Below are 20,677 nucleotides of genomic sequence, written 5' to 3' on the forward strand. Positions count from 1 at the left end.
AGAAGCACCGTAAGGTGGAGAAAAATTGTGAAGAAACAGGAATATTAGTACAAGAGCTATAAATCAATCCTCAGTTGACCAGTCCAAATTAGTGAACTTATTGAACTATGGAGAACTTTTGTGTTCATTTTTTTTATAGTCAAGTTCTGCCCCTGTATGTGGGATGATATTTTAAATTCTGTACTTTAATGTCTGCTATCCTGTCTTAAGGAATGCAAAAAGCCTCCATTCTTACTGTTCTTATTAAAATCTTCTTGTATTCCCAGGACTTTGTAATTGATTCCAGCTGGCGTTATCGAAGTACCATACTCACACCTATGTTTGTGGAGACTCAGGCTTCTCAGAGCATCCACAGGAATTTATCACAAGAAAGGTCTCTTTCTGCTTCTGGGTCAGTCGGTGGTCGAGTGAGGGCGACCCAACGGCAATATGAATTTACACCTACACAGCATGTCAGTAAGTCCAGACCAGTGTTTTCTGAAATTTTCTGCTTAGCTACAGGAATTATTTCAATCTCTTTATTCCTGTTGCTTATGGATTTTAAGTGCGAAAGTGTAAATGCTTTTAATGTTTTGTTTTCAAGGGCTTTTTTATGGGAACAAAGCATCCACTCACATTTTTATTAGTCTCATATATATTTTATGTTCTACCTAACGTGAAAGAAGTTTCTTACCCAACAGCTTGAAATCTGGTCTGCCCATAAACACTGGGAATTGTATTTTTGAGGGAAGAAAATGACCTTCTTTGTAGACGTTTTCACTCAGTTTATATTTAAATGTGTTACAGCTTTTTTACGATTTATTTTTTTTTTTACAGGTGGTAGAAGTTCTTTTAATTGGATGACTGGAAGCAGCATTGACACCTTGACGGAGTATACAGTTCCTTCATCCTCCGAATCCATATCTTCATCCATGCTGTTAGTTAAGAAACGGAGTGAAAAATTTCAACAAGCAGCCTTTAAACCAGTGGGGCCAGATTTTGGGAAAAAAAGGCTGGGTTTGCCTGGAGATGAGGTGGACAGCAAAACTGAAGGTTTGCAGGCCTCATTATGCAATTTCTATAGAAACATTATTATAGACCATCTTCATTAGTTATTTGGCAGTCCATTATCTTTGAGACATTCTAATTGAGGTTCAACTTGAAGAGATTTTGTTTCCAGGAATGTGGCAAAAAGCTACAATTTTGCTAGGAATTTCAAAACTAGATGTTGCTAGACGAAATAACTGACTAGATAAGAAACCAGCTGGTGTGATCTTTGCATTCCTACCTCTCCCTAAGGCGACTGTAGCATGAATGTTAGACAATTCTGTTCCTTCTGTTTTATATGTAACTGCTTATCTCTTTAAAGAAGAGATCTCTTTACAAATATTTTTTCTGAACCATTTCAGCTGTGCTGACACAATGTGCAACAGATTGCACTCTGGTATTGGAACTACCTGCTGTTTTCTGAGAATGCTCCTTCATCCACCCAGTTGATAACTGAAAAATATCAGTACTGTTCTGGAGTGGCTTAGGCTGCTTCTCCCCATTTCCTCCCAGTTTCACTGTTGCCTACCTGGTCATTAAAATTTTGACTGGAAGAATGACAGTAGGAGTTCAGGCACAGAGATATAAAAAAATTGACCTTTTCAATACCTGAGAGGTGTTTCATGGCACTTTTTGAATTGACCATGCTGAACTATAGAAAGAGAAAGTTCACCTTCCAGTCAGTCCCTGGTCTTCTACCGGTTGTAGTGGTGTGATTTTGTTTGGTCACTGTTCTTTCCTAGGAAATGGACTGAAGTGAACGGCCTATAAAGTGGCCTTTCTCCATGGCTGTCCTGAGCAGGGGTTGATCCAGTGACAGTTCTGTAATAGGAACTTGAAAAATACAGCACTATATTATTATTATTATTATTATTACCCAATCTTTGAATATATTTAGCACTCTGTCTGTGCAGGGAGCTATATACTTTATGGAGCATTGTGCAGATGCCATACTTGCCTTTGAGAGCTTAAAATAAATCTGTCATACGGGGCAAATTTGTTCATGAATTTTAGTGCTTTTCCCAGCATAATGATTTGACCCTCATACCGCATCCATATGCTTAAAATTTTTATATAATTGCTTATGAACTCTTAACAACAACTTAATTTGTTTTAATTTGCTATCTTGTTGAAAGGCCTTGCATTAACCTGTTGAAAATGCAACTTAGGAGACTAGCTGGTGAGCTAGTAAATACAAAGATGATGTTTGTCATTATATGATGCTTAAATTGGAAGTTTACTTGAGAAAGGAAAAGCATTGACCATGATCATATGTTCCCTAGGTATAGAAGAACGAGCAGAAATTCTAAGACTGCGGAGGCGTTTCTTGAAGGACAAAGAGAAACTCAGCCTGATTTATGCTAGAAAAGGTGTGGCTGAACAGAAAAGAGAACAGGTTTGTCAATCCAACTAAGTTTAAAACCTGAAGTCCTAATGCCATTTGCAGTCTTGTACTTCATCTGTAGAAGTGACTTTGTGAAGAAAGGGTAGATATAAGATACTGGTTGCTACTTTAAGAGCTTTAGGAGGTTTTATTTGGAGATCATGCTAACTCTCAAGAGTGAGGAAAGAGCTGGGTGATAACCCTTCCAGTCTACCACTTGGTGTATATGAAATGAGTTTTTGTGCTGGAATCTGTAACAGCTATTGGAGGCTCTTTACTGGTGTCATCCTGGAAACTAGGAGCCTTGAAGCTACAGTACGCTGCAGAAATAGTTGGAGAACATTATCCAGTGTCTGAAGGTGAACTCAAAAATGTGATACAGCTGATGGACTAAACAGAACTGTTGTGTACTTTTAACTTGAAGGAATGTCAGTAACAATCATTTGTGTGTTTATCAAGGCTATGGTGGGTTTCCTGGTTGTGTTATGTACTTACAATGAGTTTAAGTATTTTTAAGCTCTGTAACAGTATTTCTGAAGTTCATGTTACTAAAAATAACATAAATTATCATCCAGAAATGATAGCGTTTAGAACAAGAGCAAAGGAACCCAGGACTGATAGCTACCAGTCTGAGACACTCTTATAATTCTTCACAGCTGCAGACAACTGTGTAAACAGAACTTATGTCTGAAAGAACCACACAAACACCTATTTTAGCCAATTTATATTTACTTGCAGGCGAAAGCTACCATTTCCTCCCACCCTCCAAGAGAGAACCTGTAAATGTGTTCTGTATGACAGTCCAAAATACAACCAACAAAAAACCCTGTGATATTCCACAATAAAAGACCAGAGAAGGCTATGAATGGTGTCAGGACCTCTCATACCTTTCAAGAGATCTGTTGCACGTAAACACACATGAAATGAACTCAGTGGGTTGCATTAATAGCATACCTGAGCAGGCAAAACAGGAAAAAGTAGGTCCTGAGTAAGAATGTGTTTGGAAATAGCTTTAGCAAAGTCCTGATTTCTCCCAGCATATTTGTCTTGAAAGGTTTTTGAAAATCATCCCTTTGAAGTTGTGTAGAAAAAAAAAATGGCTCAAACAGCAAAATTACGAAGGGTTTACAGAAGATAAAAAAAATCCTCAAGCTTTCTTCTCTTTCCCTCTGTCATTCTGACAGTGTATGTATCCACCCATTGTCTGCTGGTTTAACTGGTAATGGCAGTAGTTAAAAATAAAATCCCAGCCTCTAAATTTGCTGCTGTTTTCCTTATAGCGTATCAGTGCTAAGAAAAGGAAGAAATGCAGAGGAAGAGAGATATTTTTGTCTGTATCTGGTAGTAGCTCTTGTTTGATTTAATTGTATTTCTTTAAGCCTCAGCAAAAGGCAGAGCAGCTATTTAGCAACTGCAGTTTACAACAGTTTTGTTGTGGTTTGGTTTACATATTGTTAGGAATCAGTTCTACCAGATTCATCCTTCTTCCTTCCCTTCTCCATCCCATTGTGTTAAATAAAACAGACTAGCTTTAGCAATGTTATTTTACTTTGCGCCTGGACCAGGCTGAAAACCATCATATAATGGACAACTGTGGCTCAGCTGGCAGGCTGTGACTTACTAAACTGTAGCACACCACTAGCTGTCAATCATAATCATTCTATTTAAAAGTGACTTAAATATTATTGGTATGGAAGCAGGAACTAGAGGACATTAACATTAAAAGTTAATGGCTGAAGTAGTCTGAACAAGACTTTGGAGTTTTAATTTACCAAGATAATTTTGAGTTTAACTGTATTACAGCTTTCTATAAAGTGTATTTGTTTAATAAGCACAGCAGAAGTTTATAAAACACTTCAGAAATTCTCTTGCTTATTTTGTCTTATCTAGATACAGCTCTTTCTAAGTAATATGATTATTTTTTTAACATGATCAATGCATTTCAGGAGATGAAATCTGAGCTGAAGATGAAGTATGATGCCCAGGTTACTTTGTACAGACGTTACCGAGTAGGAGACCTTCCTGACATCCAGATTGAATACCGCAGCCTCATTGCCCCTCTGCAGGGCCTTGCCCAGGTCTGTCTGCTTTTCAAAGGTCGTTTGTGAAGCCTTCAGTTCTTACAGGGCAGCTGCTTTCAAAATTAATTTGTTGTTTTGTAGTCAACCACTGTGACATGCATTTAAAGAGTCTTTTAAAGAGTTTTGAGGGAGCATTTCTCCTACCCCTGGGCTGGTGCGGTGATGAGAGAAGATACTGTGTAGCTTGCCTCGCTTGAACAGTTGAGTTGATCACAGAGGACCTGGGACATGAGCTGTTGTCTATTGCCTCTGGGTTCCTCTGCTTGAGAAACAGATGGTGGTGATCTTTACAGACATTACTGCAAAGGATGTCTCACTGTACAGCAATAAAACAGACATTTTCCTCCTTTTATATGGCTCTAGTGGAGTTGTGAAAATACAAATGAAGTTACTAAGGCTGGATTTGGACTACTCAGTAAAGCTGATCCAATATTCCTTTTCCTACCTGAGAATGGCAGAAACTGTAGGCTAAACCTTATCCCATTTTACAGAGTTGGGGAAGTCACAGTGTTCCTGATTACCTTTGTATTTAATTTCTTTTGATGGTCCCTTATCTCTGTGTAAAGGGAGGAAGTGGCACAAGCACGGGTTGTCTGAGTAGCATTAGATTGAGTTAGACCAAACTGCAGTCCCATGATAGACCAGGAGGCATAGGACTGTGTTACACATACAGATGTGTTTCTGGGTTGAGAAAATGACTTTAAATCTCAGAACTCTTGCTTTGTTGGCTCCCTCAGTGTTAGGTCCAGGTTTCCTCATGCATTGATGTCTTCTGGTATTTCGTGAAACCCTCTTCACTGGCAGTGGTGTTTGTAAGATGATGTTGGGTTTCTGCTTCTTGTAACAGCAATCATGAATTTGTGAAAATTGTAAATTCCATCCTCTCCACCAACTCTCTGGCCTGCAACATACATTGTCTCGGAGTTTCTTTATGTAGAAGAATTAAGATGGGATTTGAATGCATAGTACTGTAACTCCTGGCATAGGTGTGGTACATGCCAGGCTAATTACTCCACTCCCTAAGAGTTTCCACAAAGGGATTAGGTACAGGGTGGATCGTATCTCTTAATTTTATTTATTAGTTTATTGTGTCACAGCAAAATTTAGTGGCCTTATTGCTTTTGTTGTAATTTACAGAAAGATCCAACGTTTGCCAAGCAGCTTTTCAGCAGTTTGTTTGCTGGAATTTTTCATGAGGTAGAAAAATCTAAGTCTCCTTCTGAGAAAACATCTGTCGTCCAGAAGCTGCTGAATGATTTCAATAATTTCCTGAGTATGAGCCAGTCTTACTTCCCACCGTTCATTGCATGCATCCAGGTAAATCCTGCTACGTGGTATGGAAGTAGCTGAATATAATGTATTTGAATGTGTGATAAACCCAGTGGTAGTGAAGGTTAAATACTCTCACTGAAATGTAGACGCAGATGGAAAGAGAATTGTTAACCCAGTGGTTGTTTCAAGTGACTCTTTGAACAAGGTAATTCAAGCCTCCAAACTGTGTTTTTTCAATGTTTCTACAATTTTTGATCTGTAGAGTTTAATGCATCAATAACAAGAATAGAGTTGATTTTAAAAGACAGCCACAAGATCTATTGAAAAGGTTACTTCGGTGTCTTGTGCTTATCTTACTGGTTCTGGGAAGTGCTTACTGAGGAACACTTTGATGTCTCAAGGATATCAGTAGCTGTCAGACTGTTTGTTGTCAGCAACTCTGATTTATTTTTTCAAATTAGTCCCCTGAAGTAGTTGTCTGGGGACTTTTAGTAATGAGGGCAGGACTCCCTACCCCAGAAGGGTGAGTGGGTGCACCACAACCATTTCACTGGAAAGGAAACACAAGCCTTTCTGCTACAAGAATATACTGACCTGGAATGGATTGTGAATTTCATCCTTTACCCTGATTTTGGGGGGGATTAAAAAAACTTGTCCAAGCACCTATTATATACTAATTGCCACTGTATTTAATGTTTCTTGTCAACTGTGTTGATCTTAATGTTGCATCTGATTTGTAGCTCTCAAAACAATTTTTTTTTGAGTGGAAGGTAATGTTTTTTCTTTATGGAAATTTAAATACTCTGTTATGGTAAGTATCATTCGTAATAGAGGATAAATGTCTAGTTTGGACTAGCTTTTTAAACAGTGACAAATTTTGCTGCTTAGTACTTCTATTTACACATCTGAAAAAATGTAATTTCTTGTTTACTTTTTTTCTGTGCAGCTGCATAAAAGGTCAAATGCTATGGGGATTTTTCTGGGCTGTCTTTATATTTTTTGAGCCAGCATCTCACAATAGCTGTCTGTTAATATTCCCTCTTGACATTGCGTTTGTTGGTTCTCTGTCTTAGTATTATTATTTGTGTTCAATTATGCTATTCGTTAGACCCTATTAGTAACATTTGTGGCAGGCTAATTTTTCTTTCTGAATAGGTGTAAAACAAAGACTCAAAAGCCAGGTAAGTTCAAATTAGTCAAAAATAATGGATTTTGTAGGAGCAATAAGAGCGTCTTGTTGCTATGCCCATTCACTAATGAGAGACCAGCAGCAGGAAGGCAAGCCGCAGCCTGGGTATTTGAGCATCCTGCACAGCAGTGAGAGGAAGTCTTCTCCCCAAGAGGGAGCAGAGCTCACATTGACCAGGAGAGAGAGCTGAGAGAGGGAGAACACACAGTTCCGAGGCTGTCATCTGGCTCATGAAAGCTGTCCTAACAGCGTGGCCATTTGGAAATAGAGCTGCTGTTTCCCGTATGCCAACAGTATCGTAAATATTGGCTTGTTTCAGAAGGGCTTCCTGCTTCACTGCCATTTCCTTCAGGTTATTGGACTTTGTACTCTTCTACAGGTTCAAGTACCATCAGGAGAGTAACTTGGTGACAAAAAGAGCTGGTTTTGTCTACAGGTATAACCTTAAAATTGACTATGAGGCTCTGGGGTTGGCTTTCAGGACAGATCAAAAACCAGCTGAAATACTAAGAAAGAAGTTAACCTCTTGACAATAGTTTACGTAGACTCCATAGAGATACCTGGCCTCTGAAGTACATACAATCACCTAATAAATATTTTAGCTGTCAGGCCAGCTTGGATGCCTTTTGTCCTAATCTTTGAACATGTGGTGCAAATAAAGACAGAAAACATTGCAATCCAGAGCAAGGAACGTTCCCTCTGCTTTTGAGAAGATAAGTGATCAAATCATCACCAGAGTGCACTAAATAGAAAGATATCTCCTTTGATGTGGGACGATGTCAGTAAATTGTGAGTTTGGGAGGGTATTCATTCTATGGATATAGTGTTGTATTTACACAGCCTAAAAAAGAAAATACTAGGCATCTCTGAGAAAAGGCTTTTGGTCTTGCCTTAGCAAAGCTGTTCTTAGGTTTTTATATTATGCAGTTGTCACTGCATCCCTGACATAACTCCAAAAAGTTGTCAGCCAAGGAGTGTGTGCCCCTGCACAGGAGTGTCTGGGGCACATGCGCAGTTTTGATAGAAACTGCTAGTTGAAATTGCCTGAATAGCAGGCAATCCTCATTGGGATCCACCTGGTCTGTAACTCAGGAAGCTACAAGAAGTGAGTACAAATTTATTGGTGTGAGAGTCTCAACTATACAAATTGTTTAATGAGTTTGCTTATGCCAAATGTCTATTCTGTAGTTTTTGTGGTGGTTGTCGTTTATCATAGAAGTGAAGTTTGGTTGTTCTCAGTGGCCTGTTAAAAATTCCCGATAGCATTTTTTGTTTTGTTGTTTTGATTTTTTTTTTTTTTCCCCACTTAGTATTCTTGAACATACAGTGTTGGCAAGAATCAAACTTTAAGTTTTATGCTAAGACTCAGTGCTGTTTCTTGTAATGAAAATTATATTACCCCTTTTCTGTGTTGTAGGGGTTTTTTTCTTCCTGCTTGGTTAAGATACTATTGCAACTTTAGGTTCTTAGTTGACAAAAAGACGCTGGCTTTAATAAACTTGTCTGCCACTTTCTTGATATGTTTGCCTGTGGTTGGGATATAGTTTCAGTATTTTAAAAAACCTTCAAGTAAACAAGAATGTTTATCTCTGAAAAAGATATTATTTTATAGTTGGACTGATGTTAAAAATGATAAAGACCTGCCAGAAATCTTGTCATGTCTTTAAGTCAGGCAGGACTAAATGACTACAGCATTGCCTGAGTCAAAATGGAAGCTGTGGTGCACTCAAATTGGGTTAGGTGACCATGAGCCAGCACTGTGTCCTTGTGGCCAGGAAGGCCAGTGGCATCCTGGGGTCTATTAGAAAGGTGGTGGTCAGTAGATCAAGAGAGGTTCTCCTCCCCCTCTACTCTGCCCCGATGAGACCACATCTGCAATATTGTGTCCAGTTCTGGGCCCCTCAGTTCCAGAAGGACAGGGAACTGCTGGAGAGAGTCCAGCTTAGGGCAACAAAGATGATGAAGGGAGTGGAGCACCTTCCTTATGAAGAAAGGCTGAGGGAGCTGGGGCTCTTTAGCTTGGAGGAGACTGAGGGGTGACCTCATTAATGTTTATAAATATATAACGGATGAGTATCACGAGGATGGAGCCAGGCTCTTCAGTGACAACCAATGATAGGACAAGGGGCAGTGGGTATAAACTGGAATACAGGAGGTTCCATTTAAATATGAGAAGAAGCTTCTTCACAGTGAGGGTGACAGAACACTGGAACAGGCTGCCCAGGGGGGTTGTGGAGTCTCCTTCTCTGGAGACATTCAAAACCCACCTGGATGCCTTCCTGTGTAACCTCATCTAGGGGTTCCTGCTCTGGCAGGGGGATTGGACTAGATGATCTTTTCAGGTCCCTTCTAATCCCTGACATTCTGTGATTCTGTGAAGTGTGTGGGTAGGTAGTCTCCAGCTCAGAGAGGACATCGTGGTTAGTTGTGCCTTTGGCTCACAGCAGAAATGCACCACTCAGTAGGTGAAGGGAAAGGCAGCTGTGGCGTAGCAGGCACCATGCTGCCAACAACCAGGAGGAAAGGCTGAGGCTGTGAATGTGTCTATCTCATCCATCTGCCTCCCCCTGACTCCCCCTGGGTTTCTGTTGAGAGTTGTTTTGTACCCTGGAGACAGACGAAGTAGAAGCGTTGTTCTCTACTGGTCTCTATCTGAAGAGCAACTGCACAGAAGGAGAATATTCATTTTCCCAGAGCTGGGAGCTTCTGGAGATTTAGCAGCTTCTTGCCTAAGCTTGCGTTGTAAGAAAAGGGATACCAAATAGGTGATTTCTAGAAGGTAACTCTCAGTATAATTTAAGCCCAAGTAGATACCAGCTTTGTTTAATTTTATAGGAGATGAGTTACCAGCACAGAGAGCTACTAGAACTGGATTCAGCTAACGTGAGCACCAGCTGCCTGGCAAGTTTACAGCAGCCGGTGGGCATCCTTCTCCTGGAACGTGCCCTGATGGCTCTGTCCCCTGCTCAGGAGCCCGCGTCCAAGCGGATGCGCGGCAGGACAGAGCTTCCCCCAGATGTCATCAGGTGGATCGAACTTGCTAAGTAAGTTCTTGGCTGAGACAATTTTCTCCCGTTTAGGTTTGCCTTGTGAAGAGCTCCGCCTTTATGGTTTATGGGATTTTTTTTTTTAGTCTTTGCCTCTTTCAGCATTAGATATGCTTTTAATTTCTTGACGGTTAATTACTGTATTTCAGTTAGAGTAGTTAGACTTAGCAGCTGTGCACCCTGATGATGCTGTCAGACTGCTGAAAAACATCATGTTCATAGCTTTTCAACTGCAGGACTTTCCACTGCTCAGATATTACCCCACAAGATGAAGTTTATCTAGTTAAATATATGTTTATGATCTTCATATTTTTGTACTATTACAAGCCAGTAGTATTACTGCTTATTAAATTATTCTTTCTAAAAATAGCTTATGTTTGCATTGCTATACCTCTGTTCAACCAATGAAAATATTTCCCTTTTCAATTTCACTAGGCTGTACCGATCTCTTGGGGATTACGATGTCCTTCGTGGCATTTTCAGTGGTAAGATTGGGACTAAGGAAATCACACAGAAGGCGTTGTTGGCAGAAGCAAGGAGTGATTATGCCGAAGCAGCTAAATATTATGATGAGGTAAAATGACAACAAGAGTTTTTCATAAATCTCATTACTTGAAACTAAAAAGCCAAAATTAAACATTTTGAGAAGCAGCATATTGTTGAAAATGTTCTTGTGTTTTGTTTGGTCAATGGTTCAGTCTGTAAAGACGTGGGAACAGGTGACCAGTCATAACAGCAGTCAGTGTGATATTTTTTTACTCTTTGCTACAAAGCTTCACACGTGCGATCAGCTGGGCAGACAAGTAAAACACCATGGGTGTGCTACCACCCCAAGAGAGCAAACTGTGTGTGTGTGTGTGTGTGTGTGTTCATGGAACAGAAAATCTGAGTTAGAGTGGGTTAAAATGAAGAAGGATCTTTTTAGCCTTCTTTTAAAGTCTTTACTCTTTAAAAATTCAGGTTTACTAAAGATGGCTACCTGAAATGAATTTATATGTAAATACTGACAATCCAGAATTATCTACATTTAATGTTGCTGTCACATTCTGGTAAATGGATAGATACTTTTATGAGACAATGAATCATTGTTAAGCTCCTGGTGACTGAAAACTGAAACTAGTACCAGATTCCAGCTGAGAACCTTCTTCCCCCTCAAATTCATTCCCCAGGCACTCTCTAAAGAAGACTGGCAAGACGGAGAGCCAGCAGAAGTGGAGAAGGACTTCTGGGAACTTGCATCTCTGGAATGCTATGACCACCTCACAGAGTGGAAGTCTCTGGAACATTGTGCTACCATTAATATTGATAGTGGAAAACCTCCAGACTTAAGCAAAACGTGGAGTGATCCATTTTTTCAGGTTTTTAGAAATCAGTCCCTTGATACTCTACTGTCTTTGCCTCTGCAGGGATGTCCTACAGTTATGTGATTGTGGGTTTGCATTATTTGCAAGTTGTGTTATTTGGGTTACTTTTATCATGGAAATTAGCAGAGAGTCTGAGATATAATTGAAGCAATAATTTCTGCTGGTTTTGAGGTGTTTAGTTTTTATCTTGAGTCTATGGCTGATCATATAGGACCAGCTTCGTCATCCTCTTCTTGCAGTGTTTTTGTTGCTTTTATCACTTTTATTTGTTTCATGTTTTAAATGTTACCAAACCACTGGTTTAGAAACTGGTAGAATTTGCTAACAACTTCTTCAGCCTATCAGAAAAGGCTGCTATGATTTGTTAGCAAATTGAAGTTTGTCTGAAGGGGATTATTTAAGAAATCTGTTCAAAATATTTTTATATTTATTTTGTCTGCCACTGATAATAAAAAATTGATCATCTAGTATTCCATTCCTAGAAATAAAGACTGTTTTCACCTTGCAGGAGACATATCTACCCTATATAATACGCAGTAAATTGAAGTTGCTGCTCAATGGGGAAAATGACCAGACTTTGTTAACTTTTATTGATGAGGCAATGAAGACAGAACAGAAGAAAGCCATTATAGAAATGCATTACAGCCAAGAGCTTAGTCTCCTTTACATCCTGCAAGATGATTTTGACAGAGCCAAATATTACATTAGCAATGGCATGCAGATCTTCATGCAGGTAACCGTCTCTGCTATCTCTGGTCTGATTTTTCTATATAAACTCATGGAACAATGAAACTGTTGTTGCTGATAGATTATACTCTTGAGAGAAACGCCCAAATACAATGAAATCTAGGTGCTTTCAAATCACATGCTAAAACTTCATTCTAATTCACTGTGTACAATGATGAGGGTTGAGTAAACCAGTGGAGTGCATCCTCCTGTTTTAATTTATTTTGCCTATTTTATCTATTAGAAGTTTTTCAGAGTAGTTTTTTGTGCAGATTAATAGCAATTTTATTTCATTCACCCTTTCAGAAGCCTCCTGTCCCCAGAACAAACTCAAAAAGAGAGTATTAACTTGAGAGGTTACAAGTTCCATCTGTTACCAAGTTTTGGTTAGACTGTAGGACTGTCCTAAAACCTAGGACAGAAATTGCAGTTAGCATATGCCTCTATAGTTGTCCAAAGCAGAGGTGCTCTCAGACTACACATTATTAAATTACTTATAAAGTTGTGTTGTAGACCATAATATATAGCAGCATCAAATAAATAGTTTGTAAAGAACTGAATGGAACCATACTGTAAATTCTGTATATGAAATCTTCCATTCTTTCCCTTTCTTTTCAGAGCTATTCCAGCATCGATAGTTTGTTATATCAAAGTCGAATGACGAAGCTGCAGTCTGTACAGGCTTTGACAGAAATACAGGATTTCATCAATTTTATGACTAAGAGAAGTAAATATTTTTTTTTTCTTAAGTAATTTTCCTTTCATTGTGTTTAATAATCCTGGTTATCTGAACTTTGAATTTCTGCGTCTACTCTTAGACGACTGAACTACTGTTTGAAGGAGCAAAGGTCTGAAATTACTTCTTATTGTCATCTTGATAGTAAGAACAATTGCAATTGTATAAGATAGGCTTGGAGATAATTCTGTGTTCTATTGCAAAGTTTTATTAGCCTAACTATTGTGATAAAAGTTAAGTATCTCTCTTAAAAATGTAAGTAACAATTTTAAACTTTCAGTAGCAAATAGTGGTTAGCAGAGCTAAAAGATGGATGTGATATACAATTTATAGCTAGAGACGTAGTCAAGAAATGCAAATTTATGCACATAAATTGAATTATATATTGAATTTACTTAACAGTTCCACTACATTCCTGCATATTCCTGTACAGAAAGGTACTACCCACTGGTGATTCCCACTGACAGTTGACACTGATGTGCTTATTGAATCTCCTGTGTTTCAGCAATAAACAAAAACAATACGATCACCAAGTAGTGCATTTAATACAAGCCTGGAAATGCAAGTGGGTTGTTTTATTGCAGTTTTGTGGTATGAATGTTAGACTGTGTTTAGTTTAGGCCTTTTTTGAGCTGTTTGGATTTAGATGCACATAAAGTATTCTTAATTGATTTCTAGGTAACTTAGCTTCACAAGCTTCCCTTAAGAGACTTCTCAGAATTTGGACAAGCAGATATCCAGATGCTAAAATGGATCCTATGAACATCTGGGATGATATCATTACAAATCGGTAAAATTACATTCTTGGGTTAGCTTTAGTTCTGTCTGCCTGTTGAGTTCTGAGAGGGGCTTTTTCTAATGCTGCTTGTTTTCATATGGGAGGTTGTTGATCCAGCATATGACTCTTTTTTTAATCTGTTGTAATAACTTTATCCAGTATAACTGGTTTTTGTGTGATTAACGTGTAGTGAAAAGCAAATGGAGGTTGAGGGAATGAACCACATTTTGGTATAGAAACATAAATCTCAGTTCAGGCATTTTCTTCCATCAGAGACTACATGCATGGCACAAATACCCCACTTCGGCAGCCCTCAAACACATCGACTTGTAACTGAGTAGATCAGCTGCATTTAATTTAATGAAACCACCCAAATGGCTGGTCTGTTATGAACAAAAAATACTTACCTCCTTCATAGGCAGTTCTAAAATTAGGGAGTATATGAAAGAAGCCCAGCCCAGTTACTATCAGTGTTTCATGTGTTGGTAAGAAAGTTAATGATTACTGCTGTAATTAGAGACTTCTGCTGTGTCACTCTTGCTAGAAAGATCAAAGGTCCTCTGGAGACTCCTTTGGATTAGCTGTAATGAAGCTGGAATGCTTTTTCAAATTTGAAAGTTTTCTGACATCCCTGTGGTGTCTATCTTCATCCCAATCCATTCTTCCAGTGCAGATCTAGAAGTTTTTTCTCCTTTCCTGGGGGAGTCAACATGGCTTCACCAACCTCATAGCCTTTTATGAGGACATAAGGAGGTGGATAGATGATGGCAGAGCAGTGGATGTGGTCTACCTTGACTTGAGTAAAGCATTTGATACAGTCTCCCACAGCATCCTTACAGTAAACTGAGAGAGTGTGGACTGTACGATCGGGTAGTGAGGTGAACTGCGAACTGGCTGAAGGAAAGAAGCCAGAGAGTCGTGGTCAATGGGGCAGAGTCCAGTTGGAGGCCTGTATCTAGTGGAGTGCCTCAAGGGTCGGTACTGGGACCAGTACTATTCAGTATATTCATCAGTGACTTGGATGAGGGAATAGAGTGTACTGTCAGCAAGTTTGCTGGTGACACCAAGCTGGGAGGAGTGGCTGCCCTGGTAAGACCACACCTGGAATATTGTGTCCAGTTCTGGGCCCCTCGGTTCAAGAAGGACAGGGAACTGCTGGAGAGAGTCCAGCTCAGGGCAGCAAAGATGATTAAGGGAGTGGAGCATCTCCCTTATGAGGAAAGGCTGAGGGAGCTGGGGCTCTTTAGCTTGGAGAAGAGGAGACTGAGGGGTGACCTCATTAATGTTTATAAATATATAACGGGTGAGTATCACGAGGATGGAGCCAGGCTCTTCAGTGACAACCAATGATAGGACAAGGGGCAGTGGTTATAAACTGGAACACAGGAGGTTCCGTTTAAATATGAGAAGAAGCTTCTTCACAGTGAGGGTGACAGGACACTGGAACAGGCTGCCCAGGGGGGTTGTGGAGTCTCCTTCCCTGGAGACATTCAAAACCCACCTGGACACATTCCTGTGTAGCCTCATCTAAGTGTTCCTGCTCCGGCAGGTGGATTGGACTTAGATGATCTTTTGAGGTCCCTTCCAACCCTGATATTCTCTGAATCTGTGTGATTCTGTGATAACTTCTTCAACAACTCTGCTGATACCCAGTGTACTCTGTTATTTATTTTATTATCTCTGGGTGTCAGGAAAGTGTGGTTACAGAAGAGCTTATTGAAGTTAAATATTATGTGAATTACATGTCATAGCTTAGTCCTTTACGAACTCTCATAACCTTCATTACTTGAAGGGCTGTCGGCGGGTCTATATACACTTCTATGTGTGTATAGACAACCTTTATCTCATCTTAAATGGGTGATGAAGGGTGTGCCTTGTTTAGCATCAAGCTCTACTCCAGACTGCAATGCTGTCCTCCGCATTGAATATCAGACTACATAATGAGGGATGCGATTAAATTAGGTAGAACTGGTTGTAGAATGAAAAGGATTTAGCAGTGGTTCATGGCAATTCTTTTTCAAAAGTTGAGTATGGTCACTGGTCTTTTCTGCAACACAAAGTTCAAAGTACCTGTTTACTTGTCTTGGTGTCATATATATTTGAATTGCATGTCAACATAAAATACAGCCTGGTGCTTATACTATATAAACAAGACTTCTGTTTGTTTGCACTTCTGTCAAGTTGGAATGCAAGTGATTGCTCGGTGAACATAGAGGTTGTAGTTATGATTTTAAAAGAAGAAACTAGCAAAAAATCCCACTCTATTATGGATGTTTTCTAATACTTAATATCATCAATTCAAGATCCTGAAATGCTCTCAGAGTCACCAGTCCCTGATTGTGATTTCCTAGGCTCTTCAAGGAGTATGTTTAACCCTTGCTAAAAGTGATCACTATAGCTTGCCATTTTTTCTTAGCTTTGTGTAGTGTCACGCAGATCAACACGTTTGAATGTTTATTCCCTCGGATGCATACTAGAGTGATTTGTACTCCTGTTGTCGTTGTGCAGGTGTTTCTTTCTTGACAAGCTGCAGGAGAAACTTCTCTGTGATCAGGCCAATGATAGTATGGAGGTGGATGAAGAATATGATGCTGGTGACCAAATGGAAGTGGATCAACAGGGTGAAGACATTTACTCAATGATTAAAAGCTGCAAATTTAACATGAAAATGAAGATGCTAGAAAGTGCCAGGAAACAGGTGACTGTACTGTCTGATAGCTTCCAATTTTGTGAGAAAATACATAGAAACTACAGGTGGAAAAGCCTTGTAGGTTGTCTTAGGAACCTTTTTTGCCAGGGCAGAGCTTGTCTCTCTTTGCCCTTGCTGCCCCGGATATTTCAAAAGCTCAAGAAATTCAGTTCTGCAGAGAAAGAAAACATGTGGATAAAGGTTCATTAAAAACTTGGTGATGAGTTGTCATTACTGGAAATGTGCCTGAAAACCCCTTTGATCCACAGATGGTTTCTGACACTCCAAAGGGTAGATAAATAAAGTATCTGAAGTGCTTCAGTCTTTAATGGAAGGGATGCTTGCAACTAAACATTATTCTTTCTTGTTTACAAATAATCTTTTCTGTACAAGAAAACAAATTCAGATTGAATCAATATCATTTAGTTTAGTCAGAAATGATGAAACTTCTTATGATAATGGGTTTTTTTATGGTCTTCCTTAATGCTGTTAGGTTAATACTTCTATAAAGAACTAAAGCTAAGTGACTTAGAAATTTTGTTTTGGTTATGGCTGTTAAAATGAGTGAAACAGCTTTCTTTGATGGGCCTTTGGTATTTCAAGCTTAAGACAAGAAAAATAATATTTAAGTTGAGGTCTCATCTTCTGACATGTTGCAGAAATCTGCAATCAGTGACAGAGGGTTTTTTTAAGCACTGTAATAACCAAATATAAAATTATTTCTGTATAGAATACATATAGTAAATTAAAAATAAGATTTCCTTTAATGTAACTTATATGAAACTTTTCGTCAAAGCACCAACATAAGTGATTTGTGTAATGGTATTATAAACCAAGTTACATTTCTCATATGTGTTTGTACTACAGAACGCTTTATGCCTATTTAGTCACGCAGAAAGAATTATTTTAATTTCTTCAGTTTGTCCAACATTTTTTTTCATATTTCTCCTTTGGTTTTGAATATGAGACCTGATGAGAAGTGGACCTCTATCTTATTATAGCTTTACTTATGTTACCTAAATCCTCTCATCCCTTAATTTGGTTGTAGAAGGGTTTTTATTTCCTCATCAGCTATATTATCTGAAAATTCTGTCTTAATCTGGATACAGAACAGCTTCTCAGTTGCCAAGAAGCTTCTGAAAGACCTGCGCAAAGACACCAAAACGAGAGAAGACTGGCTGGTGAGGTGGAATCACGCTTATTGCCGCTTTGTGCATAGTTGCAGCTGGAACCAGAGCTGTCCTGAACGCGTACTCTCGGTGTTAAAAACCATCTCCCTGCTTGGTAACAGCCTTCTCTTTGCTTCACCTTGTTTATTATACAAAGCTGCTTTGTTGTCGAATTACCAACTTTGTTTTTGAATTCCAACAGAAGATACCAAATCTGACTATGTTAGCAAGAATATAATGGCCTCCCGAAACCAGAATCTTCTTCTGGGTACTACATACCACATCATGGCCAATGCTCTTAGTCAGGATCCAAGATGTCTTAAGGAAATTGGGGAAGAAAAAGCTGGAAAAATATCTGTCATATCAGGAGAAAGTCTTGAGAGTCCTGAAAAGGTAAATGAGAGGGGAAAAACTTTTAGGTATGTCAGTATTGTACTCAGTACTTACGTAGGTAGTGGTGGGTATGGATTTATACAGAGAATGTGAAACCCATCTGCTTTTAGCAGTGATTTGTCCGGGAACACCAGCTAGGGGAGGAAAAAACACCACCAGCAACAAAATGCTGTGGTTGCTGTTTTGTCTGGTTTCTGCTCTCCTAGAGTTCTGCACCACTGTAGCCTTTTTATTTGGGAGAGTGCTCTTTTGTTTCTGTGTTCCTGCATTTTCTGTGGAGGGGAAAGACAGTCATAGCACCTGCGTGCAAGGCAGGGCTTGGGAACACCATCCTCAAAGAATGACTTTATTTCAGTTGGGCATTTCTGACCTTCTTCATGCTGTCAATATATTTTATTTCATAAAGTGGTCTTTATGGTACTGATACACATTTTATCTAAATAATTTTAGTGACAGAGAGGAGAGGGTTTTTTAAGACAGAGCATATACTGGTCATCTTTGAAATTGCATGTTTTGTCAATTTTCTCAGATGCTGTGACACTGACCTCTTGTCTGTCAAATTGATTAAGAATTTGAAGTACCACTGCTGACTTATTTCTGTTAATTTCTAAAGCTACCATGAAGATCCTTATATATAAACCATATCAATATACAGTAAAAAGTTGTTCTTAATCTGTGGCATTATGGTTTTTAAAGAAAAGCAGATAAAGAAGAGATTGCTGCAAAAAAAAATATTTTAAATTTTCCTGTGTGTAGAAGCTTGAGCAAAAGCTTAAGCTTCATTTATTATGTAATTATGAAAAGCATTCTTCTTAAGGAAATCTGAAAGATAAGCATAAAAGCTCTTCTGTGTCAGATAAGTCAGATTGGGAAACCAGATATTTCTATAAGATTAAGGATTTTAGCTTAATACTAAGCAGTACTCTGACACTGGTAGTTTCCTCTGTACCTACCTGAAATGTAAACTATTTAATTTCAGTTACGGCACTTTTCAGTTGTTCCAACTTGCTTTGCAGCAATTTTGTATGTTTAATAACTGCAGTAGCTACAATATCTGAGGTTGGTAAGCTTGTTGGCAATATGAGAACATATGTACTTGATTTATAAACATTGAGTTGTAAAGCATCTTGCCAAGTCCTTCATTGCGTGTGCTGCATTAGAAACGTATGATTAGTTATGACTATGTTTGTAATAGGGAAAAAGACATCATATTCGAAACAGTTTGCGTGCTTTTTTAAACACAAATTCTAAGTATAGCTGTTATGCAGATGTTGCAAATATGTCTTAGGAAAAAATGGCATTTTTTATTATTATGTTTTCTGTTAACTATTTGCAGAAATTCTAGTAACATTAACTTTTTTACAGTTACAAAAATTCCACATGTCCAAAGACAAAAGCATGTCTTATATTTTTTCCATTGAAAATTGTGGAAATTAAAATTCTGGAAATTACTGCTAGAAATAATACCCCATTTTTTTTTCCTTTGTATTCGCTGCTCAAAACCTCTAGTACAGTTAAGTTTTATCTACTGAAGACTTGCAACCAAGCTCCAGTTTCAAAAATAGTTGTTGAATGCTACTTGCTAACGTGTCTTTTTTTTCTCTTATGATTGAATTTCAGGTATTGGCAGGTCTGAACAAGAAGGCTTTTCAGAGTTTCAGCAGTGCCGCAAGGAAGTCTGAAGAGGAGGTGCAGTCCCGCTCCATGGAACATGTAGATGTGATGGGAGTTATCGATGCATATATGACTTTGGTTGGTTTCTGTGACCAACATCTGCGTAGGGAAGAAGGCGGCTTGCTTGGTTAGTCAGGATTTCTACTGAGCATGTGAGATGGATTTATCTGTGATACGTGAGCTTTTGTGATACCCAGGAGATCTCCCTGAGTAGCACAGCTTGAATTTAAATGGAACAGTTTGTCCTCCAGTTCAACAGTATTTATATTCCCTTTTTTTTCCCAATATTACTGCTAGCTTTGGTACTAGTGAATCACTCGTAGTCTCCCTCTCACTTGTGAGGAATATATCATATCCAGCAGATGCTTCTCTTGTTCCTTCCCAGACCACATCAGGGCTGTGTTTAAAGCAGGCAAGATACCAGCAGTGATGCAGCTTCCTGATAAAGCTAATCCTTACAGTCCCCAAGAACATGTGTTGCTGATGTGTGCAGTTCAAACAGATGGGAAGGAGAACAAAGTAAAAATACAAAATACATGGGGAAAAAAAAATACTGAATTGTAAAGATGAATGTTCCATATGATCAAAGACATAGAATGAGTGATGGTGTTTCTGATAATTCTTTTTTAATGTCTCTTGGCAGAAATTAGCACTGCAGATCTGCAGCTATTCCCAGCTATTGTGGTGGAGAAAATGATAAAAGCTTTAAAACTAAACTCCAGAGAAGCCAGGCTGAGATTTCCTAGACTGCTGCAAATAATTGAAAGATATCCAGCAGAGACATTGGGTCTAGTGACACGAGAGGTTAGTTGCTTCCATTTTCCTGACAGCAAATGTTGCTATAAATCAAATTTAAAAGGTGGGGGTGGAGGTTGGATGGATGGAGAGGTTAGACTGGTAAGTTTTGCCTCAGGTAAATCAGATCAATTTTATCCAATCACTGTTCCTTGTCTTTTTTGTAACTTGCTGAATCTAATTCATATGGACAGGAACTAATTTTCTTAAAAGTTTAACTTTTTATCCTTATTTTGATTCCAAATGTTAGTCTGAGAGCTGCTGGGCAGAAATTATGTTGCGTTTTTTCTTCCTTCTGAATGATTTAAGTGGGCTGATAAAGGTATGTAGGATTAGGGTGAGGAATGTATCTTA

The 20,677-nt window shown here is 38.8% G+C and overlaps 1 protein-coding gene across 2 annotated transcripts in view; it reads left to right on the forward strand.

The window, feature by feature from the left end:
• The window catches only part of PRKDC (protein kinase, DNA-activated, catalytic subunit), a gene marked incomplete at its 5' end in the record, with an annotated part of 84,477 nt that overhangs the window by 47,101 nt on the left and 16,699 nt on the right, over window positions 1-20,677 (forward strand). Inside the window, 16 exons of one of the 2 annotated variants that reach the window (XR_014183257.1) lie at window positions 267-456; window positions 817-1,032; window positions 2,310-2,422; window positions 4,357-4,488; window positions 5,629-5,808; window positions 9,788-9,996; window positions 10,435-10,573; window positions 11,169-11,357; window positions 11,872-12,096; window positions 12,708-12,816; window positions 13,504-13,615; window positions 16,112-16,301; window positions 17,402-17,576; window positions 17,664-17,854; window positions 19,475-19,606; window positions 20,172-20,332. Coding sequence is in view for 1 of the 2 variants with exons in the window: in XM_082044771.1 (XP_081900897.1) it covers window positions 267-456; window positions 817-1,032; window positions 2,310-2,422; window positions 4,357-4,488; window positions 5,629-5,808; window positions 9,788-9,996; window positions 10,435-10,573; window positions 11,169-11,357; window positions 11,872-12,096; window positions 12,708-12,816; window positions 13,504-13,615; window positions 16,112-16,301; window positions 17,402-17,576; window positions 17,664-17,854; window positions 19,475-19,655; window positions 20,172-20,332 (2,712 nt within the window). Of the gene's footprint in view, window positions 1-266; window positions 457-816; window positions 1,033-2,309; window positions 2,423-4,356; window positions 4,489-5,628; window positions 5,809-9,787; window positions 9,997-10,434; window positions 10,574-11,168; window positions 11,358-11,871; window positions 12,097-12,707; window positions 12,817-13,503; window positions 13,616-16,111; window positions 16,302-17,401; window positions 17,577-17,663; window positions 17,855-19,474; window positions 19,656-20,171; window positions 20,333-20,677 lie in introns of both variants that reach the window. The other variant, XM_082044771.1, reaches the window with a different exon arrangement.

This window comes from Streptopelia decaocto (genome assembly GCF_964273445.1).
Source record: "Streptopelia decaocto genome assembly, chromosome: 2".
Lineage (NCBI taxonomy): Eukaryota > Metazoa > Chordata > Aves > Columbiformes > Columbidae > Streptopelia > Streptopelia decaocto.